Source organism: Camelina sativa, chromosome 8 (genome assembly GCF_000633955.1).
Source record: "Camelina sativa cultivar DH55 chromosome 8, Cs, whole genome shotgun sequence".
Lineage (NCBI taxonomy): Eukaryota > Viridiplantae > Streptophyta > Magnoliopsida > Brassicales > Brassicaceae > Camelina > Camelina sativa.
The window spans coordinates 7,193,461-7,207,168 of NC_025692.1; the positions used below are offsets into that span (position 1 = coordinate 7,193,461).

At 35.0% G+C, this 13,708-nt stretch overlaps 1 protein-coding gene across 1 annotated transcript; it reads right to left on the minus strand.

Moving 5' to 3' along the window:
* On the minus strand, window positions 9,511-10,378 carry LOC104706574 (thionin-like). Its single transcript, XM_010422770.2, has 3 exons — window positions 10,077-10,378; window positions 9,901-9,978; window positions 9,511-9,809 (listed from the first exon to the last, which is right to left on the minus strand). Exons 1-3 carry the CDS (start codon window positions 10,303-10,305, stop codon window positions 9,727-9,729), a joined length of 390 nt encoding a protein of 129 aa, XP_010421072.1. The 5' UTR covers window positions 10,306-10,378; the 3' UTR covers window positions 9,511-9,726.

Here is a 13,708-nt window from a genome sequence, read left to right on the forward strand (position 1 = left end):
GACTCGGAGATAAATCCAAAACTTCACACGAGCGAGGGCATTCAAAAAAAACGTAATTAATAGTCTCAACCGCAGAATCGTACCTTTTACACCAAATAACACATTGGACACCCCGGTCTATCTATTTACTTTTATTGATAGTTTTTACTTATTAAAAATATTTATTTTATATTTTGTTAAATTTTATTTTATTTTAAAAAATCTGTGCTTGTCCTAATCTAGTATATATATAAAATTAGATTTTCTCTTTTTTCATTCTGCTACCTAAAAAGCCACCTAAGCAACATTATTTTTTACTTTAAAATATAGTGCATATTTATGTTACTTATAATTAATAAAATATTTAAACAAATATAATATTAATAATGTAAAATAAATGAAATGTTAAAATAAGAAAAAATACTATAACTTTTTTATATTAGTGGTAATAATATAATTAGACTTTTATTTTAAACTGATAGTTTAAAATTTTAAATGTATTATTGAATTTTAGAATGGAAGTAAATTTTAAATTCATACTAGAATTTTAAAAATTTATGTAATTGTATTTATAAATTTTAAACAAGAAAAATAAATTGGAAAGTGAAATTTACTTTATAACATAATCAAAAAGGATAACAAATTTGATATTTCATAAATTGAATCAAATGCTTTAAATCCAAATTTGAGTATTGAAAGATAGTAATTAAAGAGAAAATAATTATAATATGTCTTGAAAATCAATTTACAGACTAATATGTGTTATATGTGAACCAATAAAAGGTGAAAAGAAAGTAGATGTCGAAACGCAATAAGACAGAAAAATGCACATGAGTAAATTAAAATCTTTGACATCTCATTCATTGTGTGATACGAATGAGTTTGTAGAAAAATACATGACATACATTATTAAATAGATGATTAGATTTCAAGTTGGGCTTAACCGTTTGACCATATAATTATGGAAAGTTAGATAAGATCAACACATTTATGAATTAGTCGATAATTCCTTTATGGTAAGCTGCACTTGCTTCGATGAGTAAAACAAGCTCGGTAAAGGTGTTATAATGATATTTTATCAAGTTTTACTCATTGAATCAAGTGCAGTGTATCATAAAAGAATTACTATAACACCCGCGAACCGAAATCCCGGTTTGGGGATTGCATCGGTCGATGCAGAAGGTGCATCGATCGATGCAGAAGGTGCATCGATCGATGCAGGTTCAGTTTTCTGCGGTTTGACTTAAGTTAAATGCCGCGTTTTGGGTTAGGAAAACCCTTAACTTGATTTTTGTCTCATTAGTCGTGCCTAGCCGCTTTTGAGACAAAAGAAAAGAGAGAAAACGTTCCTTAAGTGTTCTTGAGTGTTCTTGGTGATTTCTGGTGATTTGAGGCTGTTTCTGTAGAGATTTGTAGCTGGGATCGTTCTAGGAGCTTCCTGGAAGTGTTTGTCTGCTTGTGTAAGGTTCAGAATCTTCTTGGCAAAGGTAAGTGCATGACCATGGCTTATCTAAGCTAGAGATTACTCTGATCTGCTTGTTTATGTGTGGTTAGGCTTGTTAGTTGGTTATTTGGGACGTTAGGAAGCTTTCTTATGGCTTGGGATCGAGTTTTGTGGTTGCAGGAACAAAGATCCGGCGAGAAGCTTCGGGGAAAACACGATGCTCGGCATGTTGCATCGGTCGATGCAAGTGCGAGGACGGCGCGTAAAACCTTATGGTTTTCGTGTTATGTCGAGCATGCGTCGGTTGATGCAGTGAGAGTGTCGGTCGACGTAACCCTGTGTCGGTCGATGCATTCCCATGTGGTGTCGGTCGATGCTTGTTGGTGTCGGTCGATGCATAGTCCTGGTTTGTTTATTGTTGTTTGTTGATTGTTGGTTGATGGTTAGAGTTGTCTCTATTGCTTGTGTGTATAGCCCAATAGATGGGAGAATTGCCTTACTGAGTGTTTATAAAATACTCATGCATTGCAATATGTGTTTGTGGTGCAGGTAAAGGCAAAGTGTGATCATGGAATCAAGGCAATGAAGAGGAGGATGTTCTAGCGACTCAATTGGATGTTGTCTGGCATTGCTAGGTTGCTAGAGTTGGGTCATTAGAACATTGCTAGGTTGATGGTTCTTTGATCATTGTTGTCTTGGTTATTTGATATTGGTTATGTTATGATATTGGTTATTATTGGATATTGTTTTGGATATTGGTATTTGTCTTTCCGCTGATTGGCTGAGATTGTGGTTAGGTGACTACTGGGTATGAGACCACTAGTTGTAGTTTATTTATTATTATTATTGTTTATTATTTATTATTTATTAAAAATCGATTTTTATGTGACAACCCGTCACGCGGACCCCACTAGCCCCCGCTAGCTGCTCCAATGGACCGTCCGTGGACCCTGCTAGTCCCCCGCTAGCCGTCCCAACGAGCTCCAAGCTGGCCCTGCAGGGCATCGATCCTAACCCATCACTTTGGATATCCAAATCCACCAGTAGGTTAGTAGTGGGCCAGACATTCCTCGAACCCTGGTCCCCACCCTTTAATTCAATTGGTGGCAACTTGTCTGATGGAAGGTTGTTAAAGGGTGAGGGACCAGGGTTCGAGGAACGCCTGGCGCACCAATAACCTACTGGTAGATTTGGATGAATAGTTCCTATCTACTGTGAGGGGTTAGGATCGATGCCTTGCAGGGTCAGCTTGGGGTCCGTTGGGGCGGCTAGCGGGTAGGCTAGTGGGGTCTGCAGGACCGGTTGTCACATAAAAATCGGATCAATTGGTGACAGCTTGTCTTGTGGGAAGGTTGTTAAAGGGTGAGAACCAGGAGGAACGCTTGGCGCACCAATAACCTACTGGTGGATTTGGATGAATAGTTCCTGTCCACAGTGAGGGGTTAGGATCGATTCCCTGCAGGGCCAGCTTGGGGTCCGTTGGGGCAGCTAGCGGGGGGCTAGTGGGTCCGTGGTACGAGTTGTCACAATTACTCATGAGATTTGGTGTATTCAGATTAATACAGAATAGTGTTATGTAAGTATCAAAATCTAATTATAAATAAAATATACAATTAGATCAACAATTGATAATCAACATCAAATTCTTTAAAGAATGATTTCATGGAATATAAATAAAAAATAAACTATCTTAAGGATAAAAGATCATGACATAGTTATCAATGACATTTTTTATTTCTACGAATTTTTAAAATGATCTTAGTTGCCACCTAATATATACTCCCTCCGTTTCAAAATATAAGATGTTTTAGCTAAAATCACGCTTGTTAAGAAATGACTATTTTTAAAAAGTTTACTCAATCTTAAACAAGACTGCATAAAATAAATTACAAAAAATATAAAATTTATCTAAAAGTTACCTAGAAAGTTGAAAACATCTTATTTTATGAAACAAGAAAAAACCTCTAAAACATCCTATATAATTAAACAGAGAGAATATCAAATTATTTGTTTGTCAAGGAAACATTATCGTCAAAAATATATATGTGGAACTATGTCACTGGATTCTGATTCAAATCAAGCACATTAAAATATGTAATAAAGATGTGGTTTAATTATTAGCTTTCATCAATGCTTTGTTTAAGCATGTCTTGTTGGGCAAGATAATAATTAAACAAGTTAATAATTATGAAAGCTAATAATTAAACAAGTTAATAATTATGAAAGCTAATAATTAAACAAGTTAACATCCAGAGTTGTTTGCTTTGCTTAAACAAGACATGCTCCACTAGATTCTGATTCAAATCGATTGACTTCTCATTGGAAACCAATGAATCTTCTAAATATTATCGTCTTCAATTTTACATTTTTCAAATGTTTTAACCTTATCTCTGATTCTTCATTTTTTCTTGCTTTGATGTATTTTTAATTTTCTTTTATCAATCGTCATAAAATAATTAAATTAAATTAAATTAGTTAAACAAGTATTTAAATCAAACCAGCATAATTTAACAATTTCACGTTGACGGATATTACTGTTCCGTCATTTTTCATGGCGGTACAAACAACAAAGTTAGTTTTAAGGTTTAAAGTGTTAGTGAAATTATTTTAAAGGTTTATAGTGTTAGTAAAAAAATTTCGAGGTTTAAAGTATTATTCAGTGACACTTTGAAGGTTTAAAATGTAATTTTCCCGTTTTTATTTTGAAAGCATATATGCAAGGCATATGTATTACTGTAGACTCTAAATAAAATTGTGATACAGTATAGCGGCAACACTAATGTGAAGAATTAAACTATAGTTTTTGGTCAAATCCATGATTTTATTCCAAGTTTGACTCACATAAGTTGTTTTCAATTCCTTAGCCTAAGATTTGTCAGTTCAACTATCCGAATGAGCACTATAAACATTATCATGCAATTATATTAAAGCACATATGAACTGAAAGCTAACTTAAAAGATTTGTGTAGCTGTGTCGATCGGTTTACAAGACGAGTGTGGTTTCTGTCACAGACTGCATGGTGCGTGGTGCATCAGATCAGAATCCATGCAGCCACTGAGACATTGAACGAATCAACCATTGGAATATTGCAACGCAGATTTAATAACTCCAATGCTTCGTTACTCCCCCATCAATCCATTAAGAAATTATAAAGCCAAAAGTTTTTGAAACTAAGAGCTGATATCTACCCTCATTTCCAACAGCTATTTCTGTTGGGCATGTGACCAGTAAGATAATACCACCAAGAAAATGCCATGGGTATACATATTAATTTTGCCTAATCAATAATGGTAATGACAGAAACATACAAACAAATCTTTCGTGGTTTACCGTGTCCATTCCCAAATGAGGTGTGGCAACCCTATAAATGTTCCTTGTTTTTTTTTTCTAACATTATAATCACTAGTTCGTCTACCGCTCGCAACCACAAACTTCGTTTGATATGTTTATCACATGCTCTCTATAGACTTGTCTGTACATGCTGCGTGGACCAACCTTATTATAAAGGCAATCTGATCAGACTAAGAATACCTTAAATCATCTTCTTCGTTTTCGTTTTGGTTAACTTAATATTTGTTTTAGGATACTAAATATTCACATATTTCGTATTGGTTCTGCGGGTTATATTGTATACATTCCTTGGGCGTGCGGAATATATCAGTGTCTACTCTTTGTACGTAACTGCTTCCTTTGGATAAGTTTCTTAACTAAATGTCGAAGAACATTTTTGAAATTGCTAACAAGAGATAAATCCGTAAACAATGATATATAACACTGAATATTTTCTTATCCAGTTCAGGAAGGAGGAATTATGTCTCGATGAAGTCGGGCAATTATTTGATTCCAAAAATGTGCTTCTTTAATTTGGGATTGCAAGGTTGCAATCTAGTGACATCCCGATTTCAGGAATATGTGGAGCGGTTTAAAAGAATTGATTTGACCATCTATGTCACCAAAGTGTATTTATCTTTTCAGTCAAGGGTTCTAAGAAAACTCGAATTACGCGTGCTTATTTTGGAGTAGTTTCAAGATAGGTAACTTTCGGGAAGTGATTGTCGGAACTGTGCGATTGAGGACAAAACACAGAAAAAATCATGAGGTAATTTGTAAAGACGGTAAACTAGTCTTTAAAGTCTTCCAGACGTAACAAACCGACCGTTAGATATGAGTAAGCTCACGGGCCGAGATTCTACATGGGTCTCACTAAGCGAGGTGGGCCCATGGACTAGAAATGAACATGGGGTCTACTAAGAGAGATAGTGATCTGGGCATTACAAGTGATATCATAGTCAAATCCAGACGAGTGTGGAGTCGGGTGGACTCACACCGTTAAGAGGAAATGGTCTTGGTGCGCAACAAGAATATTGTGATTTGTTAGTGGGAGTGTATTGTGATACCCCAGTTTCAGGAACATGTAGAGAGATTTAAAAGAATAGATTTGGCCACCTATGTTATTCGGTCAAAGGTTCTGAGTGAACTCGAGACTTAAGCATGCTTATGCTGGAGTAATTTTAGGACTAGTGAGAAAACACAGAGAAATATCATGTGGTTATTTGTAGGGACTGTAAACAAGTCTTTCACAGACGTAATAAACCGACCGTTGGATATAGATGAGTTGAACCGGCCATAAATAAACGTGGAGCTTCCTGAGCGAGGTGAGCCCATAAATTTGGAGTAAACATGAAACCGACTAAGAAAATTGGTGGTCAAAGAGTTACAAGTCTTCTCTTGCACCGTCTGATGCTTTTCTTCGTTCCCAAGAAACTTTTGCTCGTAAGATTGACTTGAAGAACTTGCTCCAAAACCTTTGTCAAACCAGATTGAGCCCACACCAAATCTCTGCCCCTTCTTAATTATACTTGGTACAGAAAAGTTTGGAAATAAAATAATTTCTGTGCAATAATTAAATTAAAGTATACTTTGAGAGTGGAAAACTTCATCTTTCTCGACTAGGGATAATTGGTAGTCTAGTGGTGTGCTGACTCAACTGCGAGTTTCTCCTCCTCTGCAGCTCTACATCTTAGAGCAATTTCTTCCACCTTTTAATCGACAAATGTCCCATTCGATTTGCGCTTGTGTGTCTCCTACATAAATGTCACGATGTGAGGAAGCCCGTCTCCGGATTAGCTTATGAAATTAGAGCATCTTCTATAAACTCTATTGTAATTCATAAGAGCATCGCAAACTCACCATCTTCTGTAAACTCTAAATCTACTTCAATTCATTTCTATTTTTTCCTTTTGAAATAGATATTGCTATTTTTTCTTTCTCACCAGTAGAGTTAAAAAAAATTATTTGTAAAATGGTCTTTGCATTTTATTTTTAAAAATTTTAAGATCAAATAAATAAATAAATAAATATTTTGGGTATGTTTTAGAGATTTAGAATTATACTCACAAATTTATTTATTTTAATCATAAATTTATTAATAATGAGTGAGATTAATATTTTTTACCGCCGTTTACTTATCTTTGCTAATTTCGTTGCAGTCTAAAACACCAAAATCAAACTTTAGCTTTAGTTTTAAACGACTCTTTAATTGGAAGTATTTGGTGTAATCATTCAGTCCATAATATACTATTGGGTTACTGTTCACCAAAACGAAAGGTCTGTTGGGTTACTACTCTTAACAATCATCACTATAATTTTTCCATAACTTCAACCTATAAGTATTTGGTGTAATCATTCTGAATGGTTCATACAAGGTTTTATATAATTTGATATTTATAAGTCTAAACTGTTTTGCTAAGTTGGCATTGGATGTCGTGAAGATATATATGAACTGATTGTAAGGAAATTACGTTAAAGCGAGAGTTTGTCTTGATCATAGAAAATAAGGACACATTATTATTCCTTATTCGGATAATAGCAACTAGAAAGGGTAAACAATCTAGGGATCGATGACCTTGTTCTACGTCACATAGAAAACGTGGAAATAGTAGAAGCTGGTTTGGTGATCCGGTTTGAGTCGGTTTGGTAAGGGTAAGTTGGGGGATTGAAAATATCATTAAGAGTAGAAGAGTATACGAGACTGAAGGAGAGTGTTGCGAATTATTTTTGGAGAGTAGAAAGCTCCTGAGAATTTGATCCGCTTCATGCATCATTTTTATTTTTTTGAATATTATGTTGGGTCCAAATGAATGCTCTTTTCCATGATTTGATTATTTTCATTGAATCTTCGTTTAAAAATATGGATTGGTTTATTCATGTTATAGGAAATTAAGTGTGTATATGGGTTTCAGAAATATAACTTGAGTGGTGTGTTAAAAATTTTGAAGAATAATTCTGTATATTTGGCTTTTTGAATAGTTCATATCACTTGTATATTATTTGGCTTATTTATTTCACTTTTAGTTTGAGTTTGTCAACAGAAAATTTGTTGTCTTTAGATATGATTTTGCATTGACACAATATACTAAGTTGCATTACCAAAATAATTACCGTATTTACCATTTGTAATCCTTATAGACATAATTTCATCACATTCAATATCAATTGAGCCACTGCAACTTCTGATATGACACCAAAGAAACGTATTGTTGTTTATACTCAACCAAGCGATCCATGGCTCGTGTCGTTTGTTCAATGGTTTTGGTTGCTAGCTGAGATGTAGAATACATAATTTTGGTAAAGGAATTGTGTGTGCGTATATATATATATATATATATATATAATATATATATTAAATATAAGTTATCTATGGTAATGGTGAATCTGAAAACGGATCAAACCGCGAATAAGCTCTAAACTAGCCAATCAATATTTGTATCTTTAACCGTAGCTTTAGCCGCCGACCAATCTTCTTTGTTGTTTTTAACATTAAAAATTATTTTCTAAGTTTAAAGAAGTCTAAAATGCTTTTAAATTTACCTTCAACAAATCTCTTAATTTTACTTCGTAAGAGCATCGCAGACCCATCATCTTACTATTTTTATTTCTCTAAATATATAGAATAATTTTTTTCTCTCTATAATAAAACAAAATTTTTAATTTGCAAAGTAGTCTTTTAGTTTTTATTTTTTAAAAACATATGATTAAAATCAATTAACTAATATTTTGGGTTGGTTCTAGAGGTTTAGAATTATGATTACAAATTTTTTTATTTTAATTATAAATTTATTAGTAATGAATAAAGATTAATATATTTTACCGCCGTTTACTTATCAAATGGGAAAGAGAGAGAGAGAGAGAGAGAGAGAGAGAGAGAGAGAGAGAGAGAGAGAGAGAGAGAGAGATCTCACTTAGTTTTTATAATTTCGCATGATTAATTTATGGATTATGATAGTTAAACTCTCTTAATTATTTAAATCGATTTCGCAATTCTGTTACAGGTGTTTACTATATTTCTAAGGAATCGTTTATTTATTTCTTTTTTTGTGATTCTTTCTAATATAATCGTATTTTAGTTTTTTTTTGTCGAAGGAATTGGAACCTAATTCTAATTTGTTCGACACTACAATTTTTGTTCGTTACATTTCAAACAAATTTCAATGGTTTAGGTGATTATGTTGGAAAATAAAACTGATCTTTTAAATATTATACATTTGGAGTTTGGAGTTTTAACGAGAGAAGAAGAGTAGTGGTTTTTCTAACATACAATTCTATTTTAAAGATAATGCAAAACTAATTTTTAATAATTCAAATATTTTCGTATTGGTTATTGCCTTATTGGTAAAAGACCAACTAAGGCGTTTTCAATATTTAAATATTCATATTCTATTGTTAATTAAGTTACAGTCTAAAACACCAAAATCAAATTTTAGCTTTAAACTACTCTTGGAAGTATTTGGTGTAATCATTCGGTCCATAATATACTACCAAGAATTTCACCTTTCCCTTGTGTTTAAAGTCTATAGGGTTACTGTTCACCAACACGAAAGGTCTGTTGGGTTACTACTCTTAACAATCATGACAATAAGTTTTCCATTACTTCAACCTATCGATTGCATTCTGAATGGTTTTAAATAAATTGAGATTTATAAGTCTGAACTGTTTTGCTAAGTTGGTATTGGATGTTGTGAAGAGATATATGAGCTGATTGTAAGAAAATTACGTTAAAGCGAGAGTTTGTTTTGATCATAGAAGATAAGGACACATAATTTTACTTTATTTGGAGAATAGCAAGTAGAAGGGGTAAACAATCTAGGGATCGATGACCTTCTTCTACGTCACATAGAAAACCTGGAAATAGTATATGCTAGCTCAAGACTCTAGCATTTTCTTGTCACATAAACGACAATTATTGAAAACAGGAAAAACAACAACACATAGTTCGTGGATATGCTTGTTAGGCAGTTTCAACTTAATTGGATGAGCCCTTGGTACATAACTCAGAACATGCCTCGGTGCATTGTACAACTGCTCCATTCACAATTTCACTTGCATCTAATTTACAGAAATAATATTATAATTAATTGATTTTCATTTGCTCCAAAAGTCTAATAATAATAATAATATTAATGAGTTTTTGCGTTACCGGAGTTCTGGAGAGTTGTTAAAGTACCACACACAGAGGATGCACAACCCAACTTACAGTATTCGTTGACAGCATCACCTTAAATAAATAAAAAATAAAAAATAACAAAGTTATTGGTCCAACTTGTAAAAGATTGAACTTAATGAAACAACAAAGAAAAAAAAAGATGAAATTACCAGAGTTTTCAAGAATGTCACGTGGATATTGCAGAGGACATATTGTCCCCGTAATAATTTTGCATCCACAAAGTTTTGCACAAGTTTCCCTAGGAGATCCAGTAAGACGGCATACATTGTAACAGTTTCTAGCAGTCGTGTTCGGGCAACAACTCTTTGCCTCGACTTGAATCTCAGCCATGACAAGACTCATTAGGAGCACACTTAGAATCAAAGTTTTGCCTTCCATCTTTCGATTGATCAGTTGTTTAATTGCAAAATATATATGTGGAGAGTTATAAGCTTGTATTGATGAAATGGTGATGAGACAAGGCTCCTTTAAATACTAGTTGGTCTACATTTAACAACCACAAACTTCGTTTGATACACTTATCATCACATTCTCTGTAGACTTTGTGTGTACACGCTGCGTGGACCAAACCTTTTCTTAATGGCAATCGAATTTACACTAAGGATAGTTTAAAATTTTATTCTTCTTTTTATTTTTGGTTAACCAGAAAAAGAAAACAAATCTGTTAAAGTTTGTGGTACATAATAGGGAGTCACTATTCCGTATTAGTTTTGCTAGCTGGCTATATGTATTTTGTATGTTCGTGCTAACTGTGTAATTATGATGACGTTCTTATAGTTAGCTTTATAACTATATATATATATATATGTATGAGTAGAGAGTTTATATTATGTGTATTCTGTCAATCAAGTTTTGTGTTTCATTATTTAATTTATTTATTGTGGTTGTAGAAATTTCTAGTTATAAGTTATAAACAAAAATCTTCTAGTTATGTCTAGCTGATGCCAAATTAAAATATGAGACAAAAATCCAAAAAGTTGTTACAACGTGTTTTTTGTGTTTATTTTTGTTTTTACCAACTCATTTTTTTTTTTTTTTGAATATTACGATTGGGACCAAATGAATGTTTTGTTGCCATGATTTGATTATTTACATTTTTCCTATACTATATTAATTGAGAAGTACAAATATGAAACCAACCTTAAAATGTGTAAAAATTTACATTGAGTTGCCATTAGAAAAACTTAATTAAAATTAATTGATTAATTAAATAAATATAATTAATTAAAAAACAAATTTGAAGAAAAAATTATTAAAAATTATTAAATAAATATAATTATTAAAAAATAATTTGAAAAAAAAATCAGCCCGCGGCTTTCTGCGGGTTAGTACCTAGTTGAATCTTTATTTAAAAATACGGATTGGTTTATTCTGTTGGAATACAATCCAAGTTGCACATCTGAAATTTGAAAAGATTATTAGTAATATATAAATGATTAATACACTAATTGACAATTGATTTTTAGTTGGAAGTCCAAGATAAACCCAAATTTAATATGATATCAGAGCCAAATATTCAAGTTCTAGTGGACCTAGAAAAGTGGATACGAACATGTCTCTCTTGCTAACCTAAGTAAGAGGTGAAACAACCCTTCCCGTTTTTTTTTTATATATATTAATAATATTAACTCACTAGTGGTCTCATACCCACTAACAACCTAGCAACAATCAATAGCAGCGGATAACAAAAGGATTCCATTAAACCAATAAGAATTTCAACAATAACAATCCAATAACCAACAATGCAATAACCAAGTTCCAACACCCTACAATGTTCTATCAACTCGACACTAGCAACCTAACAATACCTAGACCACTCCTCCTCATCGCCTTGATTCCACGATCTCACTTTGCCTTTACTTGCACTACAAACACATATTGAGATGCATGAGTATTGTCAAAAACACTCAGTAAGGCAATCCTCCCATCTACTGGGCTATATACACAAGCAATAGAAATACTCTAACCATCAAACAACAATCCACACACAAACCAGGCACTGCATCGACCGACACAAAGCTTGCATCGACCGACACCAGTTGGGGTTGTGTCGACCGACGCAAGATATGCATTGACCGATGCAAGGTTCACTTGCATCGACCGATGCTTCCATTGCATCAACCAACGCATGCTCGACATAGCACGAAAACCCTAGGTTTTACGCGCCGTCCTCGCACTTGCATCGACCGACGCACAAAGTGCATCGATCGATGCACATGCCGAGCATCGCTTTTCCCCGAAGCTTCTCGCCGAATCTTCGTTCTTACAAACATCAAAAACTCGATCCCAAGCCACAAGAAAGCTTCCTAACGTCCCAAATAACATTCTAACAAGCCATACAACACAAAAACAAGCAGATAAGAGAAATCTCCAGCTTAGATAAGCCATGGTCATGCACTTACCTTTGCCAAGAAGATTCTGAACCTTAAACCAGCAAAACAACGCTCCCAGGAATCCTCACCAACAAGGATTCATCCTCGAATCCCGCAGCACCATCCATCCCCCAAGGGCCCCCGTGCCACCATCAACACGGCCTGCAAGTCCTCTGACCGGACTGAACACCGTCAGCCAAGGTTTCCCGTGCAACTGTCGCAACAGCCCGCACACCTCCGACTGAACCCTGAAGTCTCCCTCTAGCCAATATACTCACATCCTAGACGTTATTTGCTCACAACTCAGTGCTTCCCCCGTCCGTGGTCGCAACCAACGAATCATGCTAGCTCGCTATCAGGCCAACCGCCTTAAGCTACAGCATCTAGGAAGTCACTCGCATACACTCCCTCCGCTCTCGGGTCGCAACCCTCGAGACATACCGGCTCACTTCCGAGCCGCGGCTCACAGCTACGGTATCCAGGGAGTCTCAAAAATACCGCTCTTGGGTCGTCACCCTATAGCACGCTCTCGAATCGTCATCCGAAGCAACATACCACTCCCACTCTCTGGTCACAAAATACATCGAGCTATCGGTAACACATGAGTTGGGCCCACACGGCCTTGAGCAAACAAATCTAATGCCATCGAGTATCTCCCAACTAGATCTACCTCAACACTTTCCATAAAATTTTTCCCTTTTTAGAAACTTTCTAACTCTGGAAACCTCCTTTTTGTGGAAACTTTCAATTTATGGAAACTTCCCAAAAATAGAAACCCGAGCTATTTCTCTCTTTCCCATGACAACAATAGTCAAACATAAAGAAAAATATACTCATCTTATTAATCTAAAAAAATGTCATAATCGTTACAACCTCAACGAAAATACATAAGAAAATAAGATACAATAATCCAAGCCATCAACCCGCATCCCGAGCACCACCTCATCTTGTTACTTAGTCGCACAACAAACCACCCCTAAGCGACCAAGTATCAAGAGAGATGGACTGGAATACTTTGTACCCGCTATAGCCACGGACAACAACTTGGACCCGGCTAGACAAGCTCTAGTCGCGGCTTCCTTCTCAAACCACTTCTTAAACTTTGCCTTCATCCTCGCCTCTGGCTCCCAAGTCTGCTCCTCTACTCCATCACAGTCATACATGACTCTCATCAATGGAATCTTCTTCTTCCGAAGTTCCTTGACTCTCCTCTCGAGCACCCTCAACGGTCTCGCCTCCAAGGTCATGTTGGGCAGAAGATCCCCAGGAATCTTAGCCAACAACCGATCACCTTCGTGAAGCCACTTCCTCAGCATCGACACATGAATCACCTTGTGGAACGCATGCATAACCTTAGGCAACTCCAGCCGGTATGCCACTGGTCCCACCCTCTCAACTACTCTGAACGG